Genomic DNA, 25,356 nt, shown 5'->3' with positions numbered 1-25,356 from the left:
CTCAAACGAAGGCCCACTATTTGCTGAAAAAAAATATGTGAAATAACATGCATTGGCAGTTTTGTCTGCCTCCCTTGTTACCATGCCAGTCACACATGCACCCATTTCAACGAATTACACAACAGTGCAATTATGTTTTAACGAATATATTTAATTGGAAAATATCACAAAAATTTAAAATACATGTACATGACTATACCTAACGACATATCCCTACATGTCTGCGTAGTACACAATATTTGATGACGTAATACATAACTGTACTAATGACATCTCCATACATGTCTGCGTAGTACACAATATTTAATGACGTAATACATGACTATACTAACGACATATCCCTACATGTCGGCGTAGTACACTATATTTGATGACGAAATACATAAATATTAAAATACAAACGTTAGACAATGTTAAAATACGACAATTGGCGACAAAGAACATTTCTCGATTGTAGCATTAGCAAACTTATAAAAGTGTCTCATCTAGTTTATTAATTACAATAAAAATACTCTCAATAGAAAAGAAATTACGAACAATTTAGTATCAAAATTAAAACTGGTGAAGGGTCAATTGATATGGCGCCCTCTAGTGACCAGTATAGCAATTCCGCGGCTTCAATAAAATTACTTCTCGTTGTAAGTTCGGCTGGTCCCTAGAATATATATTCATCTTTTTGTCGTTTCTTCAAATATTTTCATTCTAAATTATTCTACAAAAACTATACACTATAGCTCACGAATTCCTGTCATGTAATATACGTGACTCACGTGACATAAATTAGCATAACATGACATAATATATGCATGTATTACCATTCCGTAGACGGCTGTTCTGTAATCTAAGTTGCACTACTGACATATTTGTAGCCTGGGACAATATCCCACATTAACACATGTATTCATTTCTATTCTTTGGTTACAGTAGAGTATGGCCACTAAGCTAATACATTTTTCTGTAGACTACTCGAGTTGTGTCTATGCATTTTAAAAAACAAACATATTTCAGTTGTTGTATTTTCCGGTCCTGAGTTCCGGTAGGTGTTGTAAAGAGCTGCCCACCCATATAGAATATAGGAAACGATATAGTCTGGTGTTAGTCTGCAAAACCCAGTTTACATTCTCATCAAATAAGTGCAACAAAAAGTTGTTGTGTGTCAGTAGAAACCAGTTGAATATTTTAGTGACTTTGCTATAACATTCTTAAGAGCGATTTCATGTCAAAATACTTGTATGTGTTACATGGTATTCGAAAGAAAACTGCTCTTTTGGTAGTAACGGATGTGTCTGGCTACAAGAATTCGTCTGATTAATGATTTCGTCAAATAACAAATATGCAATGGACTGTCTGGAAGTCTTCCTTTATCACCGTTGTGTTTCCACCTGGACAAATACTGTCGGTTGCTATGACAATAACCGAGAGGTAAGGTGGGACAGGTATGGTAGCGTTGGCAAAAAAATGGAATGAGATGTATTTGGAGTTCACTTTGTTGGTGGTGCTACCCCTAGACTTGTACAAGTTCACGGCCTATTCTCTCGAAGGTTGCCGAACAAATTAAGCCGAATGGTGATACTATTAAAGCTAAACGTTTCGACGTCGCCACCGTTCATAGCAATGCAGAGTTGGTGAAGGCAGTTACTGCATGACAATGGTATACGTGCTGTAGCTGCCAATGTTATATAAGTTATAAGTTTATGACAATGTTCGTCATACTGATTGTCTATTGCATTGAGGATGACATTTGGAATGTTGATGATAATAAAGGTAGCCATGGTAAAAGTTTATGAAGATAGAGTTGTTATGGTAACACTATAAGTATGAGTTGCATCGATAGAGTATACGAGTGTATGTATGTATGTATGTATGTATGTATGTATGTATGTATGTATGTATGTATGTATGTATGTATGTATGTATGTATGTATGTATGTATGTGTTTATATGTGCTACCAAATGTGTGTAATATGTATTATGTTCACATAACTTTCCTTGGACAATAACTCTAATAACTTTAATGTGTGCCAGTTACTGAAATTCTTTTGTCAACCACTAATTAAATTTTGTTAGTCCAGCTAAATTTATGACTTGCTCCTTTTTAATGCTCTATTAGTGGCTCTTTGTATTTGACACCATAGCACCATTCGTGTTTACAAAAAAATAAAATCGTGTATAAATATAGATTTCCCTTTAAAAAACTTTTCCACCCTGCAAAGCCTCTCCGAGCAATATGCACATTTTGAAATAAACTTATTGTCATGGTTTTCAGAGATGCACTCTACGATACACCCAATCAATAACTTCCTGTAGTCTGAAGTAGACGCCAGCGTCACCATCGTACCGTTTCGTCTTCAAACCGATGAGTTGCCAGTTACTAGCGCCCTCTCTGGTTACAAGAGGCGAACCAAGGTTATCTTTGACGGTGGGTTGAAGATTTACGAGATATTCGTCATCAGTCTCGGCACATACGCTGTATCGCTCGTTGTGAGTTTGACACGAAACAGTTATCGCCTCGGCGTATCGGAGCTGATCTTGCGACAGCTGTGGGTCTCGTGTACTTCGATCCGCTGCCCAAAACGAGGCTGCCCCCTCAGATTTTCCTGTATTGCTTCCAAAGACACCACCCAACTGCAAGCTGATTGGTTGAACCTTTGTATTTACGGAAACAAGCGACCTAAGTTCGACGAGTACGGGTGAATCCCGACCACTGATGATGGTTTCGAAGTCGAAGGCTGAAGCTGGGGCATACACACGATTTATACCATAGATTTGTTCCGTTCTTTCAAAACCAGTAAGATCACGTGACTTGCCTAGTTTCACCACGACAGACAAAGGATTGAGAACCAAATCAGATCCGCCGTACCGACTCAGAGCTCTCCAATCTACCATTAAGAATTTCTGATCGAAGCAACTCTTCGTAGTGATGACCCAATGATCGCCAATCAACGCACCATTACATAATAACTTTTGGCCAGTAGTGTCCCAGATCAATGCATGCCATGGCCATACAGGACTGCCACCAATGCTCGGCCTAAAATGAATCGAAAAGGACATTGAATATTAATAATGATTTATGAGACATAATTATAACTTAAAGCACCATCATGTTATGACTGACCTAGCTTGGTGTCTGTGGAGATCTTTCTCTGGTGGGTGATCTGTTGGTTAGTTTCACCCACAGGGTGAGACAACGACGAGTGAAACCGTGACTGTCCAGATTATCCAACATACCAGCAAATTAAAGACACTATTAATAGCTAGGGTATGATTGGTTGTACAATACATATGATCATAAAAGAGATATAATATCGGCGTTGTGATTGGTTGTATATTTGGTGAAAGATAGGGTTATCATCTGTGATTGGTGGTGTGTTTGAGAGATACGGTATCTGTGTTGTGATTGGTTAGTATGTTTGGTGAGATCGGTGTGTTCTGATTGGTTGTATGGAAAGTGACGACAGCAATAGCATTTAGATAGCAAGATATAGATTCATCCATAGAAATCACGACGTGGTGTTCACATGTCAAGAAGAGTAGCAAACTCAATGACTTCTTCAGAGAAGAACCCTGGACTCACTTCTATATTGATTGACGTCACGTGACGTCACGGTAGTGACTTTGAATACGTAACTTTTTGACAAATGGGGTCGGAGTACGTATTCTTGTTGTGGGCGAAAAGTTTGGTTACAATGCAAACTACAGGACCATACAAAAAGGTGGTCACTTCATTGTCTGGTAAGTGTACATCTAAGACAACCGATAGTGGATGGTATACGGTTAGGGCTGAGTAAAGAAGATTAAAGTTCCCTAGGGATAGCCGAGTTTTGACCTCTTTGGTGTCACATTAAAGCGACCCCTCGAAAAAGACCGGCCAGAGAACTTACTTTCTGTTAGGTACAACAACGATGAATTATTTAAAAATGCGAGTTTTTTGATGGATAAGATTCCAGAGATGACTAACAATTAGTTATCGTTTACCGTTTCATGTAATTTGTGGTTATACAATAATTATCCAACCAAGTGAATCAAGTTCCAACTTAACCGTTCAAAGGCCTGGCCCATTTCGGACCAACATTAACCCCAGGCCTCAAGAACAGTTGTTTGGCAGATCTATTTACTTAAGTTGGTCCAGAACAAAATATTCTTTGTAATCATTGTGGTTTTACCGATAGGATAATGTTAATTCGAAAACCTGGGATTGACTTTTGGGCCTTTAAGACATGGCCTTTCTATCATAAAGCGTGAGCTCCACACGACCGGATCTTAGGCCACTAGCGACCACGTCTAGTTTGAAAATGTTGTTCACCAGAATACTGTCACGCCAGTATCTCAAATCACTGGGCTACTAGAAACCAATAGTCATTGCAGTGGTAAGTGAGTCTTACGCGTTATAACGATTACTACCACCATCTCCTGGATATGATCACAGCAATCGTAACGCGTCGTATAGGAACTAGACTACCTCCACTCACCACGTTACTGGCATCCAGACGAGTATACGTCGTGTTTGTCGACGGTTTAACAACACGTTTCAAACTAGATTTATTATTTTCCTTCAAACTTTCCGAACCAGTGAAAAAACAGAACCAACTGAAGGACATGTGTTTCAACATCTAACAATGATTTTCGTGTCATCACTACATTGATGATTGAAAAAAAACCAAACCCGCCAGAGGTTGACGAATAGCATGTAAATAGACTAACACAGACAAAAAGACATGCAAGACGCTCATAAATCGAGGTAAAGACTCCACGGTCATTTTTACTCAACCATTAAAAGCAATAAAACATGGAATGAATGGCAGTGTTTTCGTTCTAGAACCACTGCTGTGAGACGAACCTTACCACATCAAGTTAGGGTTTTATTATTTAGGATTACGAGAAAGCCATAAACCTTTCAATTACTCTGGTGTCCGTTTTTAAAACAAACACTGCCTTCATACATAGGAAATCATTTACACTGAATTACTTGACAGGTTATTAAACACGACTGACTGTTTCAATTAAATGCACTCAAAGAATGCAGTTGTGTGATGTGATGTGATGTGATGTGATGTGATGTGGTGTGGTGTGATGGTGTTCGGCCCAAGATCTCTTTAATAATCTGAATAGCGGTTTTTAACAATGACAGACTTTCATTCATAATTTAGACCACTGAGTTAAAAACAAGTTAGTTAATGAGATCATTGAGTGAAAGTCTCTATCACCTCTAACCACCGGAACTCCATAATTATCAATTTTTGAAACTGCGAATGATCTTGAACAACGTCTCACACATCAACTTACTATATGATAGTACTCGTAGCAGTGGCGAAAAGTTCACGGAGAACTTTTTTTGGAATTAAAACATAACCCTGGGGAGTGTAACTACTGTTTGGAACAGCCAAATAAAGTTATTCGATTTGCGAAAGTTCACCAAGTCATTTATTATCGTTGAGTGTTTCCCCACCACCTGACAATACAGGGCAAGTTATATTCAATATCGTCAATGGTAATATGAAGCGTTCGCCGCGCTGAGATATCAACCACCCCTTGTGCTATTGTAAATAAACGGAAGCTGAGTTTGAAGGACTTTTGTTGAATCTTGCGACTAGACTAATTACTGTAGGTTGATAATAAAGGTATGTGGGGGTACAAGGACAGGGCACAATACAGGCAATGATACGATATCGTGGACACATCATGACGGTCTTTGTTGCATGCATGTCCGACATGGTCAGCAATGCTGGGTAACTACTGGGTTGGTGGTCAACCTTTCACTGGCGATGACTGTGTCTTTTTTTTGTCCCTGACCAGTTAACCACTCGGTAGATATAGGGAGAGGGAAATGGTAAAAATCAACAGATTGCTACCGTTAAATACATTGTTGTAGAAATGGTGGTTTATTTGCATAGCAATAAATCTTAAACACTGTGAAATCATTAAATTGACATACAGTGAAGGACAAGATAACATTATCGCATAAGTTACCATTACTAGGCTACCATGAAACAAAATACAATTCACGATGAACTGTTTTTTTGGGGGGTGGGGGGATCTGTATATATAAAGTTTACCAAACTTTTCTAGTTATTTCATTACAATTCTATAGTATATGGAAATCTAGAGCGCTGGAAATATGCTCTCCGAGCACTCCCACACGTCTGCGTTCCCCCTAGTCTGGAAATATGCGGGGACGAAGATATGTCTGGCGTTCTTGAGCGCATATTTCCAAAGCTAGGGAAATCTACGGCATGCACGTTTTAACAGATTTCCTTCCGGTGTTACCATAATACCAAGGTACATAAACCTTCGTCCTGCTTGCAGATCAAGTACTAGTAATATAAACCAAGACTAGCTTGGTTGTGACATTATAAATCTCTATTCTAAAACATAGCCCAGAAACGTTGCTATTTTTCTTGACATACTGGTTCTGGCGAATGGCATTTCATCAAGCCAATCAACCAACCAACAGTCGAGATGAAGACAATGGGGGGGGGGGGTGTAGAACAATGTGTTACTATTTGTATCAACTATACGAGAGGTCGTTGATAGACTGCTACGTAATCTATACATGTACAACACGTTCGATAATAGTCAGTAAATATTAGTTTTCAATATTTGTTTCTCAAAGTCGTAACAACTCCGTCACATCACGGCAGACACGACAGTCCGTGGGTGGAGCTCCGATAGTGCACGCTGTACCCAGATAAGCCGAAATGTATCCAAACCGCCGGCCCAAACGAGTTTATTTTATAGTTTAACGTCACAGCTGTTCGGGTTTTTGCTACTAAATAACATAAACATTGGCACTGAACAGATATATTTAATGAATTGATGAAAGTAGATAGTACATGTGTTTATCTGCGGACTAAACGTGTAAAGACTCCAGAATATCACGTCACCATGACAACACTGTGACGTCACGTTATCAGCCGTCTAATGTATACGAAGTTACTCCCAAAGAATATATACTAGTAGTTGTCTCTCGTTCAGCCATGGTTCAGCAGAGGAATATATGAGTTAGGCTTCTGAAGTCGAGCTCCATTGGTGACTTAAAAAGACCAGGGTGCAATTCCCGTATTTAATGTTCGAATACTTGCAACTTGTCTTGCATGGAGAACAATAAACATAGTCGCCTTGTACAGTTGTCTGAGTTTCTTCAGTCTAGCTGCGAAACAGTGTGTATCGAATATTACATGTAAATCTCTTAACCCCACAAAGAGAGGTCTTGAGGTCAATACACGGATAGCACTACACTAGAGTTTCTTCTGCTTCTATTCCTTTTATTTTGTCTTGCATAATTATATAGGTATTTTGTATTGACATTTTTTCCACCCAGAGGTATTTCTTGTACTTCTGACAAGCTTATTTACTCTGGACCGGTTGTTTGTTTGTTTTCATGTCAAATGTGAGATAGCATCGATTCAATTTAGTCTGTCGCGACATGGATTTGTGTTTCTTTTGATAGGCCATATCATGACAGGAAACAATGTATCGGGCGGCTAAATGCACAAATCACGTGATGCAGTGCCCTTTAACCCTGACCTAGCTCAGAAAAGTATACTAGTATTCCCCACTCGACCCTATTCTCGTCAATGATGTCCCCTTTTTACATAAATATTATCGTATTTATACACCAATCATCAAAAGTATTACGAAAGTTGAAAACTAGTGTGTAATTTACTGTGGTCTATACGTATACATTGTCTCAATGAAGCAAGAAGACTCCAATGGTACGATTTATACGACTGAAGTGGTCGGGAGAGTCGGTGAAAAAAAAATGCAATTTCACTTTTCACGCGTGCTTGCTTTGGCATCCTACTTTCCAACACTGATCACTCCCTCCCCTTGACTTCATATGACCACCCCTCCGCTAAATTCCGTGATCATCCCTCCCCCACCCGGTGCTCACACCCCTCCGATGATACAATACAAACAATAACAGAACAATAGGAAGTCCACTTATATCTGTAGTACAGTTTTTATATAGAATCCTTTGCATTGGAAATATACGCTCAGACTCAGACCACTTTATATAGTGGTCTGAGGCTCAGAGAACTACGAGGAATCTTCGCCCCATTCTCGCAAACCAGAGCTGTTATTTCTAACGCGACGACACGTTTTGGAAGGTGCCGTAAAAGAGGTTGTGGTTTGCGACGATGCTTCGCCCCACTGTGTCGTGTGGTTCCCGGCGTGCATATTTCCAGATCTAGCTAGTGTTCTAGCTTGACAATGTCGTTTTATGTCGTTTTTATTTCAATTTATACTCAAGATATTCCACTTATTATTTCAGCGAAGTAGCGGTTCTATAAAACTAACATTGTAGAAAGCCTAACTGTAGAATGTAGGGACATTACCACATTCCTGGCGAAGTTCAAGATGATCTATGGGTCACAAATTTCAATTCAAATGATTTCTTATCAACCAAGGTCTACAGTGTGGCAAACATTGACTGATAAATACACGACTGTTGGATGTCAAATTGACGTACATAACACATATGTTCAGCTTACAGGACCCATATCACTTAGTTATTTAGAGAGCTGTCAATCAAATCAATCGGACTCAGCTTTTTCTTTGCCGCAAAATGACCATCGTCAAAACCACAAATCCCCCTTTGAATCAACGATAACATTCACTTCTCACTAAGTATTTCTTTGCGGTGAGGGTTACAACACACACACAGCGCGCTTAGAAACTTTATTTCGTTGCGTTCTTGGGGTGAGAGGGCATTGCTATGATCACCCCTGGGAAAGGTTCGAAGCTATAAAACGTACTAACCAACAGCTTTTTCTTCTATGAGAACGACTTATCTTCTCTGGCTCTCGAGAATGCGCGAAATTTAATGAAACTTCAAACGTTACTTAGAACGGGTTAGATTTGAATACGCCTGTAGATTTTGCCGAAATATCGACTTGAAAGTAATATTAGCGTTTTTTTGAGTATCGATTTCAGTTTTAAAAGTAATTTTGACAGTAACATGAATAAGCCCTATACTGAGCAATTTTCCGAAAATTTTTTTGGGTGGTCAGAGATGTTATGCAGTGTGGTTTTGGGTTAGTTTGTCTACTCGCTTTATCATTTACAAAACTAGTGACATAGAATAGTGAATGTGTGTATAGTAGCGGAGCGGCAGTCCCCCGCAGAGACAGGTTGGGGAGGGGGTAGATGGGAAAACGTAGATGCGAGTTGGCACAAAAAACCCGGTGATCCGAGTTCGAGGTCGTCTGCATTTTTCAACAGCCTCCTCTAACATTACACTGTGTTGGCGTCAACACGTCGTATTTTAGTGTGTTCAGGATGTCTACATCTACGTGTCAACACTTGTTTTATGTGTCGTAATTTACCGTAAACTCGCCTTTATGTCGAGCATTTTACCCTTGGAAAGTCGAAGACATGTGTTCGGTGGCCTTGCTACCTGACGTAAAAGAGTACGTATTACATAATTTAAGCATTGATATTACGTATGGAGAAGGCCATGTGTTGACATAGTGGCCATCATCTGCCATTCTCCATATGTATCGTGCATCGAGCTACCTTGACACTATGGTTACACAGCCCTAAGACATAAACGTTGGCCTGGACGTGTGCATGTCAGTCAACACTAGTGTTTTGTTTGGTGATTATCAGCACATTCTTGGCTTTAATGTGTTCACAGTAAGCTGTGTTACAGCTAAAATGATGTAGGCTTGGTGTTTTACTCGTGTAACATGACATTTAATACACATCCTCAGACGACAACTTACAGCTAAAATGATGTAGGCTTGGTGTTTATACACACCCTCAGACAACTTCTAATGTAAAAGAAACAATTACAGAGGTGCCGTGCACAATGGGGATGTAGAAGTAGTCCAGTTATCAGTTAGAAAATAAACAATTGCAGCCATTACAATCATCAAGTCCATGTGTAATATTTACATTAGAAGTCTATTTTTACTGCACTGTGAAAGAACTTCTCGCAAACCAGAGCTAGTATTTCTTCCGCTACACCAGTAGGGACCATTGCGTTAAGAACGGTACCGTAAAACGGTCGTGGTTTGCGACGATGTGAAAGAATAGCAGCTGCAATGCTTATCGGTGTTCAATGTGATTGGGCAAAGGATCCTGCTGTGTTTATTGTGTCTCTGTTATTGCTAGTCTAGAGTTGAAATATGGCTCTGTGTCTAAACCACATGAGTGAAACACCAAGCCTACATCATTTTAGCTATACACTTTTTAAGTGTACAATAACAGCCACAGACGTTATTGGAGTTTAAATCCATGTAGGAGGCTATAATTATGAATGTGATATGGTGTTCCTCGACAGAGGCTGCTGTCACGTGGTACATTTAAGAACTATATTACTATTAATATATCCATAGTGCAGCAAATAAACTTATACCTCCATAATTTAATAAACTGATCGACAGTTTGTCAAGTTTGTGACGTCACATATTACGTCATCGAAGTTTTACAGTTTTCAATAAACAATGAGGCCACAAACCATGACTATTATATCCTGGCTTTAGTCAGATGAACCAATATACAGTGATAAACACAACTTAAACAGCCAGACATCCTGAGTGACTAGATTACTGAGCTGTAAGCAGATAAACTAACGAAAGCTGTGTAAAGGGACGGGGGTTTTGGTTATCACGTGTAGGAGTGATAATTTGTATCTGGGAACAATCACTATTTGATAATGAATTGGATGCATGACTCATGATTTCACATGGAAACAAGACGTCTTGCAAGACACTTTCTTTATCTGTGGTCTAATGTTTCCATGGATACAGGATATTTTATGTGGGCATCTCTTTGTCTTTGGCCTGTATCATGGGTGTTATCAATGTTTTTATCTTGTGATAAATTCATCGTCTGGGTATCTTGTCTGACTGTACATCTTCCTGTTTTTATAACATTAATTACCATCTGTTTTGTCTTTACTTTAGATTAGAATTTTCTTTAAGACAACAGTCTCTATCTTTCAACATGCCCTACACATTCAAGGCGTCTGATTAGTCATCTCACATTTCCAGCAGGGGGAAGAGTCTCAATGAGGTCTTTAAAGGCCGGGGGTTCAATCACAGGTTCTCGCATTATTAAGTATAACCTAGTCCCGCTTGCAGACAGAGCAAGTCGGGACTCGATTGTGCCTCTCCGTATTAAGGACATTGTCAGAATCGAGACCTGTACTCCGTCTGCAAGCAGAGTTAGTCTAAACCAAATTCAAAGTCGGAAAACTGGCTGATAGTGTATAATAACAAACATGATACATTTAGAAATACGGGATAGAGAATAATAAGTGTGTTTCCATCACCTAGTTTTGTTCCTATGGTAACAAGATGATGTCCTAGCACCACGATCGGAATTGTGTTTAAGTTAGAATCATGATCAATATACTGCCTGTGGTGATGGCCACACACACACCGACACATACACACACAGACCCACATGTACGTGAGCAGCCACATTGACATTCTAAACTCGGTCATTGAGAATCTCATCTGGGGGTCTATCATATTTCAAACTAACTCACTGCAATATATATGTGTATAGACCAAATCGCAAACGCATTGCAGGAATGTAGACTTACTTACACATGAATAGAAAAGAAAAGCTTACCTCTTATTCTCTTCATTTGCATTGCTCGGTAGTTGTTGGTCGCTTGTCTGACGTGCGTTGCTAGGTAACCGTTGATCATTTGTTTGACGTGCGTTGCTTGGCGACTGTTGGTTGCTTGTTTGACGTGCGTTGCTTGGCGACTGTTGGTTGCTCGTTTGAGACCCAGAATTGGATTGGGAAGATGACGAAGGTTTGTAAATTTCTGGAACATTAACAAGTGGTTGTCCGTTTGACCTTTGGTCTGATGAGGATGATGGCGACGACTGGGCATCACCAACCTCCATACCAGCTCTACTTCGATGTACGGCTAAATCACACGTGACGTCATTTTCACTCAAGTCTTGCAGCTGTCAATCAAACAATATCGATTTTCAAATTTATGCCTAAAACGTCCTCAACAATGTAAAATGTTTACAACCCATAACACCAAAGTAAAGTGCTTTCTGTATATACTACATCGTTTAGCATCCGTACCAAGTGTAAAAATATACCTGTTTCATTTGCTAATTGACCACAATAGAAAGACCACATGCTAGGCTTGTAAGTAACCAATTGAAAGAGTATACTTTTACACTTGATGTAAATGTTATAAACGAGTCTTGCACATAGAGAAAGTGCTTTACTTCAGTGTTACGAGTTGTACTTCCATGCATTCAAATGTCAATGGGCGTATATAGGAGGGGTAAAAAAGTCGGTAGAGAAAGAATCTCATTCAAGTTGCGGTGAAAACTCTAATAGGAATTTAGTTGGAAATAGTGAATGGCTTGCGATGTTTCCGGGATATATTCCACTATACAAATAATTAATACAGCCGGGAAGAGATTTCTATAGTACTTTATTTATGTGACATGGTATTGTCACAATAAACATCTCAAAACTACTGAGAGTTTCTTTGTTTACAATCTGATTGGATCTCAAATAAAATAAACGTTGATTGATCTAATTATGGGTCACTCAATGTCAGTGTTGAAGAAGATGTGAGAAGACACTTTAGATGCATGAATTTACAATCAAATAGACAAACATGGGGAGGGGAGAGTGTGTGTGTGGGTGTGTGAGCGCGCGAAAAAGATGCCTAGCAACAAGACCACACCCATAGCAACAGTCATGCGATGATGTATATTGCAAAGATAAAAGCAGGAATAGGTAGGGAAATGAATAAACATAGAGAGAGAGAGAGAGAGAGAGAGAGAGAGAGAGAGAGAGAGAGAGAGAGAGAGAGAGAGAGAGAGAGAGAGAGAGAGAGAGAGAGAGAGAGAGAGAGAGAGAGAGAGAGAGAGAGAGAGAGAGAGAGAGAGAGAGAGAGAGAGAGAGAGTTTCTGCACAATTAATAACACTTACCTTTCTGGCTTTGTAATATGTAGGAATAGTGCACTGTATATCATCGACATCAATCATTGTCAATTCCTCTTTAGGTTTCTTAAACAGAGTCAGGATGTTTTTGATGTTACAGTCACATTTCCATGGGTTTCCCGCCAATCCTAATGTTGCCTTGTCGTCTAAAGCCACAGTGATATAACCTCGGATTCTGTCCAATTCGTTGCCACTCAGGTCCAAACGAGTTAGTTGAACTTGGGGATATAAAGGCATTGTCAATGTGTCTATGTTATTGTCTGCGAGAAGTAGAGTCTTTAGATTATGCATTGAAGTGAACATTTCGATTGGCAGGTGTTTCAATTTGTTATTATTCAAATTTAGTTGTGTGATACTATGTATGTCATACAGGACTGTTGGTGAGAGGGAGTCTATAAGATTACCGGCTAAGTTGATATTTTCGATTTTCTCCATCCCAGTGAAAGCACCTCTCGATATTTTCTCAATCTTGTTCTGCGCTGCATCCAATTTCATCAGTTTCTGCATCGTTCTGAGACGGCCGTCCGAAAACTCAGTCAACTGGTTATCGTTCAAGAGTAAAGTATCCAGACTCATTTGTCGACCGAGGGCATCTATGTCAATGTCACGAATATTGTTGAAGCCAAGGTCCAAATGACGTAAATTCGGCATCTCTTTGAAAATATTTGGACCTAATCTCTCTAGATTATTATGACGTAGATAAAGAGAAGTGATTTTTGAATCGAAACTGGATTCTACACTCCTGAATTCGTCTCCATGTAACTGAGAGATTTGGTTATTATCAAGATACAAGACAGCTAATTCTCCTAGACCGTCTAGAAAACCTCTCTCAAGACGTCCCAGTCGGTTATTGGATAAAGACAGAGTTTGTAACTGATCAAGTCCTTGGAAAGTATCAGGTTTAGTTTCACTAATTTGGTTATTAGACAGTACAAGTTGCCGGAGACCTTTCAGACCACTGAAGGTCAGGTCTGACATTTCAGAGATGCCGTTGTTCCCTATATTTAAATGACCCAAAGATGCAGCATGCTGGAAGGCCAGATCATGGACCCGGGAGATGTTGTTGTGTGAAACATCAAGGCTAAGTAGTCCCTTTTGACTCCATAACATTGTAGTTTCGATGACAGCTAAACGATTATGAGAGAGATCAAGAGACTTCAACTGTGGTAGGTAATAGAAGACATAATGAGACAATTCAGCGATACGGTTATTGCCGACTGATAGAGTCTGTAAACTACTCATCCCGAGGAAGAAGTCATATGAGAGGCGACGGATTTTGTTGCCATCTAGGTGCAGGGATTTGAGTCTTTGAAGCTGCCTGAATAGTCCAGTAGGAATGGCTTGAATTCGGTTGTTAGCAAGATTCAATTCTTCCAGACTGTCCAGGTTTTCGAAGACCGAGTCAGCCAGGTCGTTGACGACATTGTTGTTGATGAAAAGACGTTTCAAGCTACGCATGTTAATAAATGTCATATCACTGATTCCTCGGAGACGGTTCTCTGAGAGGTCCAAGGCAACTACACTGGTTAGGTTCTTGAAAACGCCAGCAGGTAAATTTCTCATTCGATTACCACGTAGGGACAACTCTCTCAGGTTACTCAGATCATCAAACTCTCTACCTTCCATTCTCTTTAGTCTATTATCACTGACGTCTAATTGAAGGAGAGAGGACATCCCTTGAAATGATGCTACAGGTAGTGATTTTAGCTGTCCAGTCTTCCGTACTGTTGAACCATCGGGTCTTCTAACCAAAGGTACCCCTGATTGGTAGTTAGGTTGGTCGCCTTGTACACTGCTCAACGTTTTCTTTCTTCTTTTCGACCCAATCAGAAGGATGTAGTTCACGTCTGTAAAAAAGAAACGTTGAAAATCTTTGGTTACAAATTTAGTCGAAATTAAGTCACATCTGCTATTGTATGTATGTATGTATGTATGTATGTATGTATGTATGTATGTATATGTGTGTGTGTGTGTGTGTGTGTGTATGTATGTATGTATGTATGTATGTATGTATGAATGTATGTATGTATGTATGTATGTATGTATGTATGTATGTATGTATGTATTATGTACGTGCGTGCGTGCGTACGTACATACGTACGTACGTACGTACGTGCGTGTGTGTTTTGTCACAGGCATATCATGGGTCCTCAGTCAAGCGCTAACTTATTTTCATCGGGCTATACAGAGGTCGAAAAGCCCGATGAAGAAAGTACAAAGTGTAGGAATGGGAACAAGTTTACTAAATTCTGTTTAGACGAATGCAAACTTGTTCATGAACACCATTACAGAGTAATAACGACACGGGCAATAAAGCACACTGAATTTATGAGATGTAAACATTTTATATAGTCATTCAAGGCGCCTACCCTGTACTGTAAATTATATTTTCACAATGGAAGTCAACTTCAGTCCTAAATCATCTACAACTTGTTACAGCTTTACTAGATGCAGCGTTTCACTTATAACAAATTGTTCGTTATTTTATTGTCCATAAACCGTCCACAACATTTAAAGTAGACTTGAACTTCTCGGGTGAATACACATGATCTGGCCTACAAGGGACTGTGAGCGCACTGTTACCATCATCCACAGTTACCATGACGATACTTCGTATCATCCACACACTGTTACCATAACGACACTGATATTATCCTCGCATTGTTACCATAACGATACTTAGTATTACCCATACCGTTACCATAACGATACTTACTATCATGCATACAATTACCATATCGATACTAATACTGTTACCATGACGATACTTAGTATCATCCACACACTTACCATGACGATACTAATAGTGCCCTCCCACTGTTACCATGATGATATTTAGTATCATCCATGCACTGTTACCATGACGATATGTAGTATCATCCACACTGTTACCATTACGATACTAATATTATCCGCCCACTGTTACCATGACAACACTTCGCATCATGCCACGCAGTTACTGATGAAGCACTAACATTGCATACTATTATACAAAGATTATTTCGCCATAGGGAGCATTTTAGTGATGGCATTGCTGTGGTTGTGTCATGAATGTAAATACAACATTGTTTACCAGCAAAGTGAGGGATAAGTTAGTCCACAGACTTGGCCCCAGGCTTGACAATGCACTGGTAATGTGGTATGTCTTGAAAGCCAAATCCCTGGGTTATTAAAATAGCGTATTTCTATCGGAGATTGAATCTATATATAAAGGTAATGGGGTCGACATACCCTGCCTAAGATCGCTTGGTACATCAGGTACTTTGTGGCGTCCCCAGCAACCCAGTGCTTGGGTCCCTTCCAACCAATCATACTTGTGCATGTATTCTTGCATCTGCACGTGTCCAGGTGGTGCATCATGGGAAACCTCGACGCAGTGACATTGATCGGGGCATGGCGAATCGGGGAACGAGATTGCGATGTGCAGACTCCCCAGAATGAGGATGGTAAATGAGAACTGCTTCATGGTATCTGAAAGAAATAATGGAGAAGATTTTTACAAAATGTGCACGTTTATATAACGTACATAAGGTGATATTTACGCTGACCTGATCATGACAGACCTGTTCATGCTACAAACAGGGGGATAGGTAGTCAGAATTTTGGGGTAGTTGAGTTTTCATCCATTAGGTGGTTTTGTATTGTAGATTTTAGTACACACACACACACACACACACACACACACACACACACACACATATATATACACTAGTATCTATATCGTGTACGTACACGTATGTATGTATGTATGTATGTATGTATGTATGTATGTGTGTGTGTGTGTGTGTGTGTGTGTGTGTGTGTATGTATGTATGTATGTATGTATGTATGTATGTATGTATAACCCCGTTATACTTCCATGGTGTATGCATGCATTGCCATAAATTAATCTTGTTTGCTCAAGTTTTTTTTGTATGTACCAACAAATATCCCCCTTCCACCCCCAATCCGTTAGAGCGAGAGAGGGGATTAACCACTGCGATTGTGATGTGTAAGCAAAGGAAAAATGTGCATTATACTCCGAGTCTCACTAACCAGCGTTCAACAATCACGAGACGTTTTTACCACCCAAATTCATTGCATGAGATGAAAGACCCCCAGTCACATTAGCCACAATACATGGTAATACTAGTCTGGTTGCCAACGTGGTGAGTGGAGGCGTAAATGGTAATGATACTGTATAGGAACTAGATTATCGTAATACTATTACAGTGTTTACAGCTAAAATGGTGTTGATTTTGTGTTTCACTCACGAGACATTGTTTTTTGACACAAAGGTAGACATATTTCAACTCAGACTAACAAGAACAGAGACACAACAAACACAGCAGGCAAGATCCTTTACCCAGTCCCCATTGATTGAAGCATTGCTATTCTTTCACAGTGCAGTAAAAACAGGCTTGTAACGAAAACCTTTACATATGGACTTGATAATTAAAGGTTTCTGTATCAATTGTTTATTTTCTAACTGATAATCAACATATCAACTTGACTAATTATGTACATCCACAGCTGTGTGCGGCGGCACCTCTGTAGTTGTTTCTTTTGCATTAGAAGTTGTCCGAGTATGTGTAAAAAATGTCATGTCACGTGATCATGAGTGAAACACCAAACCAACCATCATGTATCTGTAACAAGTGTAAAAGTGTATTGTACTGACGTATAAGAATCAGTGATTTGTTACTGTTCTATCCTCCTAAAGCTCCAAAAACGTTCATGATTTGACATCTTAACTAAACAAGGTGATGATATATTTTTCTTTCACTTTATAGTGAATGGATATAAACATCATCTAATAGACCAGAGTCATGCTGTATTACCCAAACATAATACACTTCTGTTTTCTAGTACAAAAGCACTTCTGTAACAAAGTTACCACGGTTCAAATCTATCGTCGCTAAATCTTGAAGTGGATGACAATTTTCTCCCCAGTGACCAGGCTGAGGTGTTATTATTGTTGCCAAGTACAGCGTGAAAAGCTTTGAGAAAACAGAATGGCTGATAGCTTGATGAACATCACAATGCAAATGCCGGCACCGACACAGTGGCCACTTGACAAAGCAGGAGGAACTGTCAACGCCTCAATAGTTCCTTGACCGGGCTAACTTACAGCACAACTAGTAGACATCTCTGGTTTCACACGGTAGCACACTTTACCGCACTCGTATGTAGGTGACCTTGGCCTGTGTATTGGTCAATGCAAACTTTTATCACGCTAGTATATAGACCAGGTAAACAGAAAAGTGTGTTTTAGCCATGGCATTCAGTTTGCTCAGTGTTGACATTTTAATTGGCCGGTGAGGGAATTTTTGGCTGCAGAATTGGTACACTGCAGAGTGATGTTGGTCCCACAAGTGTCGGCTCTATGTCCGTTAAATAAACTTGATTCATTGGTAGCCATGTTTTACATACACTTGGTAAATGTTTACAAACCTATCGGATAGCTATAACTAATATGGACAAACCTGACTTCTATTGACTGAGTGATCATTTTACATAATATTGGTGAAGGCCAAGACAGTTATTGGGTAAAATGGAATACAGGCTGTCTGTCTTACTCTTCATTGTTGAAAATCTGTACTTGATTGCGATTAAAATGACTGATTTCTGGACAGTTTTCACGCAACCATTACTGTGTATATAAAGAGTTCTTCCATCGTCGTCATTTAGAAATGTCATTAATGTCTTACAGTGCTGTAAGAAGTGTTCTAATATCGTGAAGTGCTGTCGATAATCATGCTAAAAATGGTACGGTACGGTTTGATAAGACAGCTATAGTCTAGTCCACATACGATATCGGTACGATTTACAACTCATGTTGGCATCTCGACTAAGACAGTTACTACGTGAGAAACATAATGACTTGGCTCGTGTTGTCTTGACAGTGCTAATCTTAATTGATTGCAACAGGAAAGGATTGTCATGTCATAGCACAAAGCAGGACAAAGGTCATACTAACAAAATCATGTACTTCACCGCAGCATTGTTGCAAAAAGGAAGTGACACATACTCATGTGTACCCTACATCCGCCAAAACATGATTTAGTTAAGAAGACCTGAAAGGGGATGGTGGGTGGAGGGGGGGGGGCAATAAAAACACCCACATCTCTTTTTATATGACAACTCTAACCTATTTACGTGTATAATATGACCCACATTGTAGTTGTGATCAATTATCGTAACTTAGCACATAGTAAGATACCCTCATGATTTTCCCAGTAATACGTATTGTGTGTAGGTGTTTAGTTGGTTTACTGTGAACAATTCTAATGTGTGTATTGAGTGTCAATGTATCAAGGTCAAGTGGAGCTGGGGATGATAGTGACTGGTGCCACAAATATATTCCCCAAACCGTTATTATCATTTCATAGCGACAGTCAAGTGTAACAGTACCACAATTTTCATTGTTTCATAGGAGTGGAGTATATTAACTGTACCACAAATCTCTCTCTATTCAGTGTCATTGTCATGTTCATAGTGACCGTGAAGTATATCTCGTATGTATCGCGTCAAGAGCATTCACATTCCGATATATTAGTAGTTCTTCAGTCTATTGGAGTATCTCACGTGACAATCACAAACAAACAAAACAAAACAATAAATAACTGTATGATGAAAGTTCAAGTTTACCCAGATCTTCCCTTGCATTGCATATGCACCGTTTATAGGGAACAACTTTCTCGAACTAACTATTAGATATGGATGATTTTTACAAAATGAATCTGTCGCTTGTTGTACGGAAGACTTGGTTGAACATTTCCTACTTTGCACCATGTTAACTAAGGGAATTTTGAATACCGGTTTTTGCTAACTTAGAATCCAGGTGATTTGGGATTTGGCGGAATAACGAAATATCATCTAACGACAGTATACGAGCCTGGTAATAGGCAAAAAGTATCGTTTGGCGCATCTACAAGTCATTGTCATGGCAACTATGATCAACCCCCATATACTTGAATTTCCGGCTGTAATAACAATACCATTATGTAGTTCATTCACTGGCAAACAACTTTTCCCAATCTGATTGGACATTCATTGCCAAACCTGAATAAACAACTCTCCGGATCAGTGATGGTCAAAAGTTCTTAGATGTCACCACATCCAGAGGACGTACAGTTATTTGAAGCGAGGAAGCAGTGACAATTTATTTATTTACGTTTCCATAAATATCTGTTTAAAACCTTGAAGTGACGATGTAGTCGTACACGTGTTTACAATTTGTACACTTGCAGTCACAATGGTAATGTAACATATATACATGGTTTTTTATTGTTTTCTTTTTTTAAGAGTACAACAGAACTCTGAATGAAACAGCCGACTGGCTCGACAAAAATCTTCTTAATATTTTCCCCTGCTAACTTCTATCGTTACCTTTTCAACCCTTGGGTCACCGTAAAGGCAAGAAAATACAGGGTTATATGGGTTAAGATTTATTGAGTCAATATACAAGATGTTGAAATGTAACCATGTTAGTAAAATTTCTGTGAAGTGGAAACGACGTTCTGTTTTAGGATTTACTGCATGCTTTTCTAGCCGATAATCACATAGATATATAACAATGAAGCGTAGAATCCATGCTGTCCTGCCCCAGGGTATCATTATGGAAAGGTTCGAATCCATGCTGACCCCCCCCCCTCCCCGCTGTCCTGCTCTATGGAAGATTCGAGATGTCATGGAAATAATACTGGTAAATAATACCGGTAACCATGGTGACTCCCAGACAACAACGACTGATATATATATATCGCTATATTGTTAAAGCTACCAGAGCCGGCTACCAATAATGATGCAATCGACGTTATGAAGTGAATATCCTCTCTGTGTGTGCACGTGAAGGCAGAAGGGCTGTAATTCTCCCTCCATATCGTTACAATGTATATGCAAAGGAATTTAATATCGCCACTATTTTTTGTGGATTCTCAGTTGTCAAGGCAACCAAATTATCGACATAATTTACACGTCTGGAGTCCACGATGGTTTCGTGTACTGGAAGCGTCAGTTCTACTAGCCCAGACAAGCCATCAGGGTACACTTTCATTTATGCATTGTACCTCAGTACATTGTTACAGCTAGCTGGTTGACCTATCGGCCGAGCACCAGAACAAAGCCGATGTGTAAGTCACGTGACACGGGACAAATAAATATATATAAATAGATGTGTTTGACAAGAGCCCTGGTCTATTTAGGTTTCCTCACTTGTGACATTTTACACTAATTTGTGACATATGATAAATTAATATCAATAGAACCTCATCAATAACTTGTCACCCCAGCGTGCTTTGCCATCGATACGGTCCAATCGCCTGTGAAGTGCGGTCTTCTCTTTTATTGACTCAACTGACTGAACCACAATATTTTGATAAGGCGTGTCGATCGAAGCATATACTTAGAGTAGCTTTATACACCACAGGTGATATAACAGTAACATTTCCTTTAAAAAGAATTCTTGAAATTCCTGTGATATGTCCAATAAATAACTATCGTCTGCGTACAAAGCCCGCCAAAACCATCGTTGTGCATGATTGTTGACATTTCATATAGGTAACAGCTATTTACAACTTTAATATTGAGAATTGTTGACTGACGGGTTTATCTAATATATATATATATATATATATATATATAAATTCACGGCTATTTTGCCAGAAGTAGACCTCAAAGTGTACAGTTTCGACATTTTGACTTGAAATGACGCCAGTTAAAAAACCCTCAAAAGTAGATGCACGAACAATACCCAGAAATTCTCTCACGTTTGGGACCTCGAAATGTGCCACGTATACAAAGCGTTATATGCGGGTTCCCTGCCTCATATTAGTATTCAGTTTGAGTATCTCAAGGGCCTGTCCGGCCTTGGCTCGATCCGTACACACACACACTACAATAGCTGTATGGGTAATCCCTGTTCATTCATGTATAAAGTTGTACTCACGTCTGCACAACCATACCGGATAAAAGTTCGTAGTGAAAAAGGTTAAAGCTATTTTTGTACCGGAAGCTTTAAGAAAACAAAGAAACGATACATGGTATTAATTGTGCTTTTAGTCTGAGGCATAGCCTGTGGGGTGGGGTGGGGTGGGGGGTCTTCAAACCTTACCTGCAAGATCTTCAGAGTTGACGGCAAACGATACCACACTTGTACACGCTGTAGTAAAAATGATCACAAAGTGCGGAAGAATATGAAAACACGACGTGAAGGGGTACTTAGCAGTTCTTCACTGTGACTAATTGTTTGCCGTTATCGGACCCCTCTGCTCTACATGAAGGCATTTGATAGAGTCAACAGCGTCGCCGATATCAGACAGTTGAGCGAGGTTATTGTTTGACCACTGGATGGGTGACACATCGGTGATGCCAGACACCAAACCGGTACTGACAGGCAAACAAAGCAGACGACAGCTTCTCATGTACATTTTTTGTTCACTCTCTCTCGTAACCCATAATACTCTCAAAGACCCAATATATATGATAATACCAGCTGTTTTCTTTTTCCAGCTAATGATTTTTTTTCTTTGGGAACTCAAAATATTTGAACACAGTCTGGTGTTGAAATAAATGGAACAGACTGTACCTGGCGGGAATAACTGAACGCAGACGACAATGTGTGTGCAATTATTTCGCTCCAGGTGAACAGTGAACACCGGTCATAATGCTATGTGCATAAAGGTCGGTTCGTGTCATGCGGCTTATTGACTTGGAAGTTGCCTCACATGTGTACACCTGCTACGTACGTCTGGTAACTGTCGATGTATATATATATATATTTGTGCTAAAGTGGAATGAACTTTCTTATGTTATGGCTATTGTGGCATGTGGCGGGTCGGGGAATGTTTTGTGGTTCTGTGTTTAAGCCATACATGCGTGGTGGTCCAGTTACGTCGTTACGGTAGATTACGATTGAGTAATAAAATCAATTCATCCTAAAAGCCCGAAAACAATACTACTGGGGAGTGCATTCAGGTCCAATGATTATTATCAACAATTACCCGAAATCTTTGAGATCTGACGGTACTTTAGCATCAGCGAACAATAGGTAGTGTATTCCAATACGTGTCGAGATTCCGATCGCCTGTAATACCCAAGTATCAAAACGACTATACACTTGCGAGGCGCCCACCAGGGTGGCCAGGTCCAGACCAGACAAGCATCCACGGATGACTGGTTGTTTTCGACACTTTATATCTCCTAATCGAAACATTAGCGAGTAATTATTTGAAAAGAGGCAGTTATTCATCAATCAGAGAACGTAAAATGGAAATGACTTTGTCGTACCCCCTTAATTAACTCACAGGGAATCATTGTGCAACGAGCTATCACTATTCTGATTGGATTATTACGGTCTCTTTTCTACTGTAGGCCATTGTTGGAAGCGTTTGGCTACATTTTTTGTCTGAAAGACGGACAGTTTTTCACGGTGATCATTTTCACGTACCTTAATTACTCCAGACTTAGCATCCGGAACATTGTGTAAATGAAGGTGTATGTATTGTCACTTTGTACACAGCTGTTTCTACATAGAAAGAGCTTTGTAATCAAATGATCTCAATTTGACACAGAAACAATAAACAAGTCCCTGGCCGCCTATCAATAGTTTTCACCAAACATTAACGTCTGGCTCACTACCTTTCGTTTAATAAAAGTTGTAAAAATGTATGAATCATGGCCCCTATGTCAAAATTCGTTCTTAAAAAACACATATGCAAGTTGTTAAACTAATAGAACGAATGACCATGGGACTAATTTCCCACAATATCCGGAAAAGAAGGGGTGACTTGATACGGCAGCATTTAATAAACCAGGGGCATTGTGTATGGAGCCCTGGAGAAGAACAGTATACCGGCGTAAAAGGCATAACCCGTAATCTGATCTGACCGGCTTGCTGAAAGGCAACCTTTTATAGCATGCTCCAATACAGATAGATACATATGTCTGGAATGGATCGGGGTTCGCACAGTGAAGTTCACTTAGTTGGTACAAAATATATACAGATTGTCAAAATGTCCACATTTGCTAAAAAAATGTGTGTTCTATTTACACACTGATTGACTGTCTCCGGGGAAGTTATTCAGCCGGTACCTAATCGTTTACCTGGCGTAGACATAGAGAAGAATATTGAACAAACTGACTTTACATCTACACATATTGCATTGTCGCTTTGATATACAGTTTGTCTGGTGGACCTCGTAAGAACAAGTTGATCGTGTGTGTGCTCGGCGGTGGGCACGTTTGTAGCCCCGCTCCGTGTCATGCTATTCACACGAGTGTGTTAATGATGCTAAGCTCTCAGAGTTTACCTTCGCTTTTACTTGAACTTCAAGAAGATATGTCAACACAAGAAGTTGTTGAGACAAAAGTGTTTCATTAACAGTTTGGTCATTCATTCATACACACACATACACACCTGGTATGGATTGCGACATTGAATTCAAGGCCTTGACGTGTGGATAGTGCGTGAATAATACAAAGAGCGTTAAAATAACCCATCATACGAATCTAACCTTCAAAGTAAGACATACGCCTTTTGTTACAACGAACCTTGTATTCTGGAGATTGGCCAACAGCCTTTGCAAACACTCCACGTCGAATAATTCTGACAATACGTTTTAAACTATTCTGAAAGAAACCCTTTCCGAAATACTTTTTATAATGGTATTTCAAAGACGTCATTTTTGAGTTGGCCTTGTTGTAAGAACTTTGTAGATCAACGTAACACGTAATCCAAAACTCGTAAAGTCTGTTCTGACAATGTTCAGCTTCTGTCACCTATATCATTCAAATTATTATTTATGAATTCGAACTATCTGTACGTGTTGGTACGAAACTACAAAAAGTCGAATTATACATACACTAACTTACCAGACTTAAACGTCTCTCTATTCAGTAATATCCGCAGTGTCCAAGTGCTTTTTTTGGTGTTTACGATGAGAGAGATGCGGTGACAATGCAGGTATTTCCTGTGGAGCGCTCAGAGTGCCGACTGTGACAACACAGTGAATATCGTACAATATAAACACACATGAGCTTCTGTTATTATTCATTCATAAACCAAACTCATATGCGCATGCGTGTTTAAACTGTTAAGAGAGGGGCTACTTGAATGTACAGTAAGTTGTACGACCTGACAAAGTAATGACGCTGTCGTGTCAAGTATTGTTCATGTACATACGTAAAAGTACCTGCAATATTTACCTAACAAAAACCTATCTTTTTTCGATGACGTAGTATTCGTGGATACGAAAGAACGTTGAAGTTGTACAGGTCAGTCGTCATACCCCACCCGTGTACGTCAATGAATTGTCCTGGCTGTTCCATCTGTGGGTGGCACCCAACTACAAGCGTGATATTCAAACTGGCGAAAATCATTATTTCCACAAAAAATTGTACAATAAAACGTAGCAAGTTTGTTTAGGAGAACTGCGTGTA

The 25,356-nt window shown here is 39.5% G+C and overlaps 1 protein-coding gene across 1 annotated transcript; it reads right to left on the bottom strand.

The window, feature by feature from the left end:
* Positions 1-1,912: 1,912 nt before the first annotated feature.
* Positions 1,913-24,949, bottom strand: LOC144448314 (uncharacterized). The gene is made up of 5 exons (XM_078138502.1): positions 24,790-24,949; positions 16,168-16,407; positions 12,925-14,783; positions 11,584-11,930; positions 1,913-3,028 (listed from the first exon to the last, which is right to left on the bottom strand). The coding sequence occupies exons 2-5, from the start codon at positions 16,400-16,402 to the stop codon at positions 2,263-2,265; spliced, it is 3,207 nt and encodes a 1,068-aa protein (XP_077994628.1). The 5' UTR covers positions 16,403-16,407; positions 24,790-24,949; the 3' UTR covers positions 1,913-2,262.
* Positions 24,950-25,356: the final 407 nt, after the last annotated feature.

Source organism: Glandiceps talaboti, chromosome 17, assembly GCF_964340395.1.
Source record: "Glandiceps talaboti chromosome 17, keGlaTala1.1, whole genome shotgun sequence".
NCBI classification, from domain to species: domain Eukaryota; kingdom Metazoa; phylum Hemichordata; class Enteropneusta; family Spengelidae; genus Glandiceps; species Glandiceps talaboti.
This window is presented reverse-complemented; position numbering and strand designations above follow the sequence as displayed.

Excerpts from the sequence above, each read along its gene's own strand:
- LOC144448314 (XM_078138502.1), bottom strand. The coding sequence starts at position 16,402 with ATGAAGCAGTTCTCATTTACCATCCTCATTCTGGGGAGTCTGCACATC. Across the intron at positions 11,931-12,924 it reads CATATTACAAAGCCAGAAAG|CTGCAAGACTTGAGTGAAAA; the intron begins GTAAGTGTTATT and ends TTTGATTGACAG. Across the intron at positions 3,029-11,583 it reads GCAAATGAAGAGAATAAGAG|GCCGAGCATTGGTGGCAGTC; the intron begins GTAAGCTTTTCT and ends GATTCATTTTAG.